This window comes from Castanea sativa, chromosome 8, assembly GCF_040712315.1.
Source record: "Castanea sativa cultivar Marrone di Chiusa Pesio chromosome 8, ASM4071231v1".
Classification (NCBI taxonomy): Eukaryota; Viridiplantae; Streptophyta; class Magnoliopsida; order Fagales; family Fagaceae; genus Castanea; species Castanea sativa.
In genome coordinates this window covers 28,897,546-28,910,026 of record NC_134020.1, presented here as the reverse complement: position 1 = coordinate 28,910,026, position 12,481 = coordinate 28,897,546, and the positions used below count along the sequence as shown (strand labels likewise).

Genomic DNA, 12,481 nt, shown 5'->3' with positions numbered 1-12,481 from the left:
TAAAAAATCTAAGAAATTGAATCAAGAATTTCCCTATAATAATAGTTTAGTCATCTTTCGCAAAGTACGAAATTTTTTAGCAAATGCATATATACCTACACGTACATGTATATGTCTATATATGTGTGTGTGAGAGTGTTAGATTTTGAAATTCATCTAATTGCATTTTAGGACTATAGGTCCACAGAAGAAGTTTTTGGTTCAGCCTTTTTTTCTTTCAAAATTAACAATTACAAAAAGCTGAACCAAACTCACTTTAAGACGTGCTGTTAGAGGACCCTATAAAACTCACAAAACCACATTGAAGGAAAATTTTGCATTTTATCCTTCTTCTTTTTTCCCATTGACAAGATAATTAGGTCAGGAGCGTTACAAATTTAGCTATTATCCTCATCCAGTTCACATTGGATGGAATTTAAAATGCCACTTTTACAAACCAGAAGCAAGAACACACAACAAAGAAGACAACATATGGCAATCTCATTTAAAAATCAAAAGCAGTAACACACAACAAAGAAGATAAGAGATGGAAATGTCTCATTTAAAAATTATAAGGAGATTGACGTTTATCGTCAGTCATATTTGGGAGGACGCCACTAACTGTCACCCCTCCATCCACACAAATAACCTGCCCAGTTATGTAAGAGGATGCAGGTAGGCAAAGGAATGCCACAAGGGACGAAACTTCCTTTGGCTCTCCAGGGCGTCCAAGAGGAGTTCTTGCGTTTACCGATTTCAAAAATTGCTCGTCATTGAGAAACTGCAATAGTAACAAGAAGTCACATAAAGGACTTATTTCATATCATGTATATGAATACAGAATTATTTTTAACTTAGTGAGCTGTCCAAGTCTCAGCAACATCCTAACTTGTTCAAAAAATGTTTTTGAGAATTAAAGCCTAGGAGTTCAATTTCTATTTCAGGTGAAAATGTCGTGCATGCACACGAACACCCACACATTTCTGTTATCTTTTCAACTCTACGTATAAAGATTAGTTGCACACAGAACAGTGAAAAATACATTCAATGAATGCACAAGCATGGTGAAAGGGTGCTACAGCCTTACAGCTTCAACCAAGGGGGTTCTGATAAACCAAGGTGCTACACAATCACTCCTAATATTGTCTTTCGCCCACTCACATGCCAAATCTTTAGTTAGTTGGTTTATTGCTCCTGCATTGAGAGAGAAAAAGAGACTAGAGTCATTATTTAAAAGTTTACAAATCTATAAGGTTTGATAAGATGCACGTTGTGGAAACGGATCAAATCGAAAAAATAAAATTTAAATTGCACAAGTAAATTACCTTTACTTGCACCATAAATAGATCCAACATTTAGTGCCACCACCCCAGCAATAGAAGAAATACAAACAATACTTCCTACTCCTGATGCTTTCAAAAGAGGATGTGCCAGCTGGCATAAATGGTAAGCAGATTCAAGATTGGTAGTCATAACAGTAGAGAATTCTTCAGCTGTGTAATCTACAGTCCGTTTCCAGATGTTTGTCCCCACATTGTTTATCTAGGAACAAAAATTAGTAAGAATAGGATTTTAAAGGTTTACAAGTAAAAAAAAGCCATTTCCAAGAGTATGAAAAATAGTAACTGTGAACATTTCTATAAGAAACATTGGTATGAGGAACTCCTTTGAAAGATTCACATATATGAATTTTTCCAAATTTAATTTATGCAACTAGCTAAACAAGAAACTATCCTGCTCCTGGGTCCAGGATACCAAAATCAGGATGGAAAGAATGATTGAAGATATGCAATTGCAATTTGTTTATACCAGAACCCCAAAAGATCCTTCTATTTTCTTCTCAAACTAAAAGCAATGATGTTGATAGTATAGTAAATGCTTTTATTTTATTGGTAAGTTATACATGTACTCAATGACGATGAGTCTTGAACCCATGACCTTACCCTCCCCCTGGCACTTACAATGGGAGGAACTGCCAGTTGAGCTACAGTTCATTGGCGATGGCATAGTAGAGGCTGGTGAAACAATTATTTATAAATATGATGGTCAGAATACCCAAAGCCATATACAAGCTACAAATTCCAGGAAGCCCAAATAACATAACATGGAACAATTATTTTAGTAAATACATAAAGGTCACACACAGCGCACCAAGCTCCCACCTTTGTGAGGTCTAAGAAGGTCAATGGTAGGCAACTTTACCCCCAATTTGAGCAAGTACATAACACAAGAAAATACAATTTGATGCTACTTCACATTAGACTCCACTGTGTTCTAATGTGGCAAGTGATGATTTTGATGTCCTAACTATCTTTAAATATTGTTATTAGATAAGCTCAGTTTTTTTTTTTTTTGGTGGCTGAATATTGGGTTTTATTTCACCTAAAAAGCTGCTCAGTTCAATCTAGAAAGCTACAGGAAAAAAAGTTTCCAATCTTTCAGAAAGTAACTTCCTTATGATCTGCAACTCCATCTATTCAACCAGATCCAAGAATTATCTGCTCCCTAGAGCTCATTTCCAGTTACAATCTTTGAAAATTGTTATATATAGATAAGGTCATTTCATTGGTTTTTTTTGGCTGAAGATTAGGTTTTATTGTACATAAGAAGCTGCTAAGTTCAAGAAAGAAAGATACAGGAAAAGAGCTTCTCATCTTTCAGAAAAGTAGCTTCATTATGATCTGTGAATCCCTCTCTATAATCAGCTGCCAGAATTATCTACTCACTTCAAATTCATCAAGTCTGGCACATCATTTGTTTCATCACAAAATGACTTGTTTTCTTGTGTTGTTGCAACTCTTAAAATGATCCATATATTATTTTATGTCATTTACCTTGCACAGAAAATTATTAATATTTCATTTAGGCACAGTGGTGGTGACAGCAGAAGAGGTGGTGAAACAATGATGGTAGTGGCAGAGGTGTCAACAGCGATAGTGTGATGGCAATGGTAGTGATGATGCATTTGTTGGTCACACAAAGGAATGGAATGGGAGAGGGTACAATGGAATGGCAAAAATACGAAATGTCTTCCTTTGAACAAGATTTTCCGTAGCACCAAATATGCAGAAACCGTTCTCCACTAAAACAAATGGTTCTTTGTCTTACGAATAGAACAACACTATCACAACTAACTACAACCTGTTAAAAGATACACTATATTATTTCCTCCTATGTCTTGCCCATTCTAGGAGTAGCATAGTACTCACAATATCTGGAACCCATTTTCTGTCACAATCCCATCTGTGTCTGTCACAGTTGTCAAGAATGATTGCACTTAATGAATTCTATTCTAGTCCCACAACAGCAGTAATGATTCATTGTTACATTACAATCTTGTGATGCTAAAATTGCTATGTAGAATGCGATGAATTAAACGGAACACTTGCAACAAAAAAATGACTTAAACTGAACTGAATTGAGACTTACAAGTATATTAAGTACCCTGCTAAACACTGACAATACTGTGTCCATCAGCTTGACTCGTTCAGCTCGAGACATCACATCACAAACTGAACCTGTGACTTGGAAACCCTTCATCTCCCAATCATGTAAGCATGCATTGAGATGGGCTTCATTCCTTGAGCATGTATGTACTTTTGCACCTAGCCCTGCCAATTCCTCCACAACAGCATGCCTGACACAGTTACAAAACATTGCAATAAGCCTTTACTAGTTTTATAAGATTAAAACTCTTTAGCCACCGGCCCCATAGAGGCAGAGTTATTTAAAAACAAACATCCATGATGCAACTTGAGAGAGAGAGAGAGAGAGAGAGAGAGAGAGAGACCCAATTCCTTGTGTTCCACCATTAACAAGAGCAGTCATTCCCAGAAGTGACCATCTATCATCTCTGCAACTACTCCCTGCATCATGTTATCCTCCATCTTGATCTGTCCTTGGTCTATTGATTTCAATGTACTTCCAGCAGCTCAAATGAGTTATATAGTAATGATTGAAATGTTTTCTCCCCCTCAATTGATCTGAAATATACCTAAGAAATTCAGCCTACTGGAATTACTAAAAACAGAAAAAACAAGAAGTTAGATAAAAACAATAAATATAAAAGTTTTAGCATAAGCCAAAAAAAGGTCAGAAGGAGTTAGCTAGATATATATTAATTTATATTATTGATGTACCTTCCCTCCAAGCGTTTCAAGTGTCCCTCCAAGCGTTTCAAGTGACACTTGAAACGCTTGGAGGGAAGGTACATCAACAATTTAAATTAATATATGCCTAGCTAACATGCATATACAAGGAGTTAGCTAGGCATGTATTAATGTAAATTGTGAATGCACCTTCCCTTCCCTCCAAGTATTTCAAGTGATTGTTGACCAAGAAAGTTTCTTCTCAAGGGCTTAAAGTTTTCTGCTACTCCTATGTGCCTATATATAAAATCTTCTTTATAGTAATACACAAAAAAAATTCTTCAACTAGCAGATCTGACGTCACCATTTCTTCTCTCTTGTCAGTGCAAATCATTTCATGATTACAAAAATATTGTAATAAAACAACTGGGAAAGGTCAAAGAGTAATACAGCTGGCTTATATGCAATTAAAAGGACAGAAGAGAAAAAAAGCTTTTAAAGTGCAGCACTCCAAAAGACAAGCATGGGAATGCCAAGGTTATGTCATTTATAGTGTAGGTTAGACTGAATGGGGTCAAAGAATAGCAAAAGCAGATGAGGAATGTCTAGGGTAGAAACCATTTACACACATCCCTCCATCGACACAAACAATCCGCCCAGTGATGTAGGATAGTGCAGGTAAGCAAAGGAATTCCACAAGAGAAGAGACCTCCTTTGGATCTCCAAGACGCTAAAGAGGAGTTCGAGAATACACCTCTTCTAGGTATTCTTTGTTGCTGAGCACCAAAAACAAAAAAAGACTCAAGGTCAACTTTGATTGTTTTACAGAACTGGACTTAAGCCTTTATAAGTTCCAGACATCAATTAGTGCAAGTACTAATGTTTTAAACTTTGAACTTACTATGGTGCAGATGCCGTGCATATGATGACAGAGAAGCTTAAGTATTGAACATAATTTTAAAATGTGGAGACTAACAGTGCAATTTCTGTTTGGTAATTTAGAACTTTAACACAGAAGAGCTTAGGCAGAAAACCTAAGAAAAGCTTCTTTTCAATTATATTTTACTCACCTTAAATGATTGTAGTTAGGGGGGTTGTTTGAGTCAGTGAATGGCTGTGGGAGTGTGGGGGATAACTTCCATGGAGAAATTAAGGCAACGGCCCTAGCCAACATGATGTTGCACACGATTAATGGTCACATAACAATCTGGAGTTACCTGCTCCACCATTGAGGTTCTGATGTACCTAGGTGCAACTGCATTACTTCTTATATTGTCTTTTGCCCGCTCACAAGCCAAAGTTTTAGTAAGTTGATAAATTGCTCCTGGAATCACAAATAAACAAAATTTCTCTATAAGCTTGTTGAGTTTAAAATTAATAGGAACATGGATACATTCATCTGATAGGTAAATTACCTTTGGTAGCTCCCTGAACAGACATAGACTTCAGTGAAACAAGATACAGAGGAGGTGAATACAATGCTTCCCACTCCTGATGCTTTGAGAGGTGGATAAGCAAGTTGAGAAATATGGAAAACACACTCAAAATTGGTTGCCATGAGAGTAGAAAGTTCTGCAGCTGTGAAATCCAATACCGGTTTCCATATGTTTCTCCCAACATTATTTATCTACGGATCAAAAACAAGCCAGTCTTCCAGTTCAGTAAACAAGAAAAGCGGCAAATTTTGCCAAATAGCACGTTTTTAGAAAAAAATTTAGAAGAATAGCACACAAGTTATCTAGTTATGTAGAACATTGTTTGGAACTCAAGTTTGAAACTCGAGTTCCAAAAATGTGTTACGGAACTAAATAACTTTGTCTGTGTGCTATTCTCCTAAAAAATTTCTAAAATTGTGCTATAGAGCAAATTTTGCCAAGAAAAGCAGTTCAAAACTTCAAATTTCAACATTTTAAAACTCAAAACGGGAACACAAACAGATACAATACATAAAATTTTGAAACCCAATAAGGGAAACACAAAATTCGATGTTTTTGTATGGAAAAAATGAGGAAATGAAGAAGCTTACGAGGATGTTGAGCTTCCCATCAAACAAAGTGGACACAGTGCTCATAAGCTCCTCTCTCTGCGCTCGAACTGACACGTCACAGACTGACCCAGTAACCCCAAAACCCAAATAACCCCATTCACTCAGACACCCATCAAGCTCACTCTCATTCCGACTGCACGGGTGCACTGTGGCTCCAAACCCCACCAATTCCTCCACAATAGCATGCCTAAAAAGTAGAAAAACCAAAACCCAATTCCTAGTTCACAATATAATTAATTTCTCAGTTCTCACAAACCAAAGAGGAAAAGAAAATAAATTCCAAGACTTCTTTTTTCTATGTACGTAAAAATATGTACCCGATTCCGCGAGTGCCACCGGTGACGAAAGGTGGGGTTTGAGAAGAATGGAGAGGGTGGGTTTAGGAGATTAGACTTTTCAGAGAGAGTTGAAGAAGAGAGTGAATGTGGAATGAGAGTCTGAGACATTCCAGCAGCGGCCAACCCAGTTCCAAGCAGGCAGCAGTGTAAGAAGTCCGACGGGCTTTGATGTCCAAAGAGGATTTCTTTTTTTCTTTTCTTTTTTTTTGAGAAAGTGAGGTTTTCTTTTCTTTTCTCTTTTTTTTTTAATTGATAGAATATCACAATTATGGTGTCTACTTTTTTTTTTCTTTTTTTTTTTTGAGAATTATGTGTCTACTTCATTATTCTTTATTTTTGGCCAAGATTCTATTTAATATATAAGATAATACTTCAAAACATTCTTAATTACTTAGAAAATTAGATAAAAATATTCTTATTACTATTTAACTAAAATTTCCTTAATTTAAAAACAAATAATAATGATGTTTTTAATCAAGTTCAAATCCTCAATAATCAAATTATAAAAAATAAAACAAAAAATTCCAATTAGGTGTTAAGTTTAATTTAAATTCATTGTCCATCTTTCTTGTTCATTTGTTCTATTTTGGAAAATAATAAAATCATATGGGAAATCCTTAATCAAACTTTGTATTTTAGCACCTTCTCAAAAAAAAAAAAATTTAGCAGAGTATCTAACTTCGAGTTATTCACTCACTTTCTTGCTCCAAACAAAGATTTTTCTCTTAATTTTTATTTTTTTATTTTTATGTTTAATGGTTACCAAATTAATTTATTAAAAATCCCTATATGAAATACAAATTTAATCAATTATTATCATTTTTCTCTACTTGGTTACTATGGGCGTCAAAAACCACTCTGCTTGAGGATAATATATGACTCTTCGGGAAGTAGTTTGATTGACAAAAATTTACATATGAAAGAGAAAAAAGGGAATAAACATTTCACAATGAAAAACTCAAGCAATTGATTTCATGAAGTTCTGTTTACATAAAGTCAAACTGTTGTGTTACAAGAAAAAAATTCAATTTCTTGTGGTGTTTTACCACAATAGTAATCTCGTGTTTCACTCCTACTCCTACTATTTCTCTCTCTATCTTTTTCTATTTTTTCCGTCCCCCTTTCTTTTTCTATCCTCCCCCTTATATAGGTGTCTTTTTATTCTTATCTCTACAGCTGTCCTGTCACCAGCTGAGTTTTCAAGAATATTTTGTTCTCTTTTATCAGTTTCCTCCATTCTCTTATCTTGGAATTTGACTTTTGGAGGCGTTTGCACTGTTTAGGGTGTCTCTTATGCATTCGATGCGGTAGGGGTTAGGTGGAAATCCTCTCATTAATGCGGAGTTGAAAATCTTTAACCTTCTTGTGTGTTCTAGAAGTCTCTTGAGGTCCCAAGTACCTTTTAGAAATCAAATATGGATTATCCGTGCACTTCACCTCGGGTATAGCTAGGCTATTTTTAGCTTATTGCCTTCTTCATGGGAACAATCTACTCAAGCTCCCCTCCTCCTCCTGGGTGCTCAGGTTGACCCTATTACCTTTCTTCCATACCCTGTAACTCATTGGGCCTTCCTATAAGTATATGTGTTAGGCCCAATTCACTTCACAGGGCCTAGTTGAGATTTGGGCTTTAGGCCTAGATGGGGACTCTTCCACTCCCTATAGTTACTATTCAAAATAATTTGTTGGACAAAGACTTCAAATTGAAGTGATTGCTTACATGAACATTTTGCTGTTAGTTTGGTAACTTAAAAATTCTTTTAGGAATATGTGTTGAATATGCTTGTTCAAATTCAAATTCTACTTGTGACTTCTTTTAGAAATAAGCATAAAAGATTGGATAAAGAAATTGTTGGGGAATGGGATGCTCTTACTTGAGAATATAGTATGATTGGCATTTAATTCTAAAATATGTCTGCCTTTGAAAGTAGGAACCTGTTAAGCCAATCGAAGGCATTTTCTGATTTTCAATGCATGATTGTGATAGAAATCAGAACTAAAACTTCAACATCTTTGTTTATGTGCAGATGTCTCATTTTCGTTGGAAGCTTAATTTCATAAACGTTTTTCTAATATATGTATTGCAATCAGAATTTTGATGTATTTGCTTCTTTCAGTCAGCATGTATTGCAAGGAACTGTTTTTGTGCATTGTCTTTTTTCATTGTAGCATAGGGCCTGTTTGGATAAGCTGTTTCAAAAGGTGAGTTTTAAAAATTAGCGTTTTTAAAACGTGCATTTTGAAAACTCCATTTTAAAAACCATAGATAAGTGTTTGGTTAAAATGTGAAAATATGCGTTTTCTATTTTTAAAGCCATATTAAGCGTTTGGATAAGCTATTTTAAATATAGCTGTTTTAAAAATAGCTGTTTTGAGTGTAAATTCCTAAAAAGGACTTAACTATTTTTTGAAAGTTATATTGTCATTTTTCCTATGATCGATGTTCTTTTATTATTGAAAATATGTAATTAAGCTTAACAATTAAATTAATAATAACAACAATAATGATGTTTTTGTTGTTGAAATTCATGGAGAGAAGTTTATCAAATTTAAAATATTAAAAATAACTCATCAAGAAAAAGATATTAAATGATTAAGAAAATAAGTATATTGAAATGTTAATTGCCAACAATAGCAATACTAGACAATCCATTATAATAATAAAAAAGTTCTTATCCGAAAAATTAAAAACCAAAACACCAAAACAGAAATAATAAAAATATTGTTTACAACCCACAAATGGATCGAGCTATTTTGTCACGAACAAATTTCATCTCCTCATCTTGTATATTTTCAACGTTTGCCTGTCTGCTACTACCTTCTCCACTACTATTGCTTCTTGGTCTGTCCAAGTCATGTTCATCCCAATTGAATCCCTCATCTTCCCTATCATGTTTTCTAATAAAATTATGCAAAACACAAGTAACAACTATAATGTTTCTTTGGTGCTTAATGTCATAAGGTGGCATTTGCTTCAAAATTTTCCATTTATTCTTCCACACTCCAAAAGTTCGCTCAATTGCACTTCTAAGTAATGAGTGAACATAATTAAATCTCTCTTCTATGTGATTCCCTCGACCAGCTCGTCGAAAATCTGAAAGATGATACCTCTGTCCCTTATAAGGTGGCAAATATCCTTTCCTTAAAGGGTATCCAGTATCAACTAAATAATATTTTCCTAGTAAAAGAAAAAAAAATGTAAGATGTACATAAATAATATCCTTCATACGTATTTAATATATAAAAATTTTATATACCTGGTGGTGGTTTTGGAAAGTTGACAGATTGTCGACTGATAGCATCTAAGAAAATATGTGTATCATGTGCTTCACCCTCCCATGCAGCCATAACAAATGTGAAAAGTAAATCAAAATCGCATGCTGCCATCACATTAAAAGACGTCACACCCTTTCTATTATAATATGGAGCTTTCTTGTCGTCTCCAACAACAACTTGGATATGTATACCGTCAATGGCACCAATGCAGTCCTAAAATAGAATATAAATTTTAGTTACTTAGAAAATAATCCTAACAAATATTAGAAACAAATTAGAATTTATGAAATGAATACCTGAAAGTGTGGCATGTACAATGGATTCTTCTGTATATGTTTTGGAACTACACTAAATGTAGGGTCAGAAGGCTTGAAGATATCCATTGACATTATGTTAAGGCGTTTCAGAACTCTATGAAAATGTTAGTGTATAGTCTCCCCAGAATGTTGGAATCTTTCTTGAACCATCCTATAACAAGCTCCTTGTCCAAGTATCATTAAGCATATACCTACTGACTCCTCAAGCCTAATATGCCTTGTGTGTTGAAGTCCATATGTATGTTGTAAAACATTACACAATTGAAGGAAAACATGTGGCTTCATTCTAAACATTTCGTAACATTTCGTTTCATTACCCGTCAAACAATCCATCAACCACATATAGCCAGTTTGTTCAGAATCTCTACAAGGTTGTTTATCTATATATTTCATATAATATGTCACTGCAACATGACATCCAGCAACAGCAAGATCATATAATTCCTCATCATCATATTTATCGTTTTCCACATCATAAGAATAATCTTCATCATTATTATCAATATGATCATTGTAATCCATAGGAATATCACCTAAAATATTATAGCAATAAATTAGATAAATCACAATAAAAAGAAAATGAGTAAACATTTAAAATTATGTAATTGGATAAATCAAAATAAGTATCTACCATACAACAAAAGCCCACAAAAATATTTACTTAATAGTCATGACTGCCCATAGTTAGTCTGTGACAAAAACCCCTAGGTAGAGCCTCCCAATAATAATACCTTATACAATAGGCTCATATGCTACATTCTCCTCTTCATAATAGTCTTTATCATTCTCATTGTCAAGTCCCAAATGCTTCTCAGCAGTCAAAATCTGCTACCAAAAAAAAATGCCAACAACTTACACTTAGAAAACATACCATCTTGGCTTTCAGCCACTGTTGTGTCTCACCAGAACTTTCATCTTGCTATGCTTTGCCTTAGGAAGTTAAAATATTCTATTCTGTTGAATACTAACACAAATGATAGCTAAAAGAAACTAGGAAACTCATAGCTACAAGATTAAGTATACATCCTTTGTGTGTGTGTGTGTTTGTCCATAGTATGCTCCTTCAATGGCCTCTATCTCCATTCCATGAAAGCATCCCCATTAAATTTATATTTTACTCACACAATTGAGAATTGCTGAAACAATTGAGAACAATTGAGAATTTATTGGAAGCTTTGCTTGCAATGAAGCCACTGTTGTAGCAGGTATAGGTTAGCAAATCAAAGGAGAAGGGATTTAGTAACTGTCTGTCCAGTCATGGAATTCCATCATGTATCAAGTAAGCAAAACCAATTTTGGTAATTGAATTGTTGATTTTCTATATAATTTATATATATATAAAAAAAATACAGTCATTGTATTGTTACTTCATATAATATATCAAAACATTTTATAATAAATCGAAGAAGATGAGAGAAATGAAAATCAAGGACAGAACAAAAAAACTCAAGAAAAGATTGAGCATTGAGGTCTTGTTACTTAATGGGCAATTTATGACTATGTCTGCACATGGTTGAAAGCTGCACATTTATCTAGCAGAAATGAATCTCAAGGCACATATTTAAAAGATAAATTGTATATATATTGTCAAATGATGGTCAGGAACATGCACAATTACAAATGGAGTTTATTAGAAACACTCCATTGTGAAGCACACTCTTAAATCAATATCGTATAAAATCTTGACACAAATAGTACTAAATTTTAAATTAAAATCTAAAACAAAAATCAGTACACTATAGACTGTCCTCCTTTGGTTAGTAACACTAATTTAGTAATTTTGTGGAAGCTTGCTTTGAGTTCCTAACACAGCCCAAAAGATATGAGCCCTAACGAAGCCAAAAGATGTAGGATGCTTGGTTTTTGTTTTAAGTTATTTTAAACCCTGACATAGGGCATAAACCATGACAATTGTTCACTGGACCAAGGGATTGGTTTGTGAATGACACTACATTGTCTTAGATTACCGTAGACATAAGCTAAGCGAAACTTTTTTCCAATACATTATGTTCTACTAAGGAAGAAGGGAAAGTGAGAAATCTATACTCTTCAGGGCTATATCAGCAGTACTCGTGAATAGTAATGCAAGAAAGATAATAAGAAAAGAGAAGAGAAAAGAAGCAAATGAACAATAAGGTCAGTGTGCCTTAATACTCAAAATGCTCAATATTTTTATTAATCAACTCAGTACAATACGATGCATAAGACTCTAGATCTTATCTTTTTTTAAGATAACTAGAATCCTACTACGACTAGTAAACAAACTCCTAATTAGACTAGTAAACTAAAATCCTAATAAGGTGATAAAACACCCTAACAACCCAACAAGTTAAAACACCCTAACAACCACATTATTCAAAGGATAAAACAACAATAGAATGAAAAACATTTCTCTCTTCCATAAAACATTATTCAAAGGATAAAACATAAAACACC

General features: G+C 34.2%; 1 protein-coding gene and 1 pseudogene across 1 annotated transcript; both read right to left on the bottom strand.

Annotated features, from left to right (window-relative positions):
* Positions 1-301: 301 nt before the first annotated feature.
* On the bottom strand, positions 302-4,022 carry LOC142607294 (tropinone reductase homolog At5g06060-like). Its single transcript, XM_075778740.1, has 5 exons — positions 3,770-4,022; positions 3,409-3,616; positions 1,305-1,521; positions 1,067-1,173; positions 302-760 (listed from the first exon to the last, which is right to left on the bottom strand). The coding sequence occupies exons 1-5, from the start codon at positions 3,805-3,807 to the stop codon at positions 542-544; spliced, it is 789 nt and encodes a 262-aa protein (XP_075634855.1). The 5' UTR covers positions 3,808-4,022; the 3' UTR covers positions 302-541.
* Positions 4,023-5,230: 1,208 nt separating this feature from the next.
* On the bottom strand, positions 5,231-6,336 carry LOC142606143 (tropinone reductase homolog At2g29260, chloroplastic-like; annotated as a pseudogene).
* Between the last annotated feature and the right edge of the window lie 6,145 nt (positions 6,337-12,481).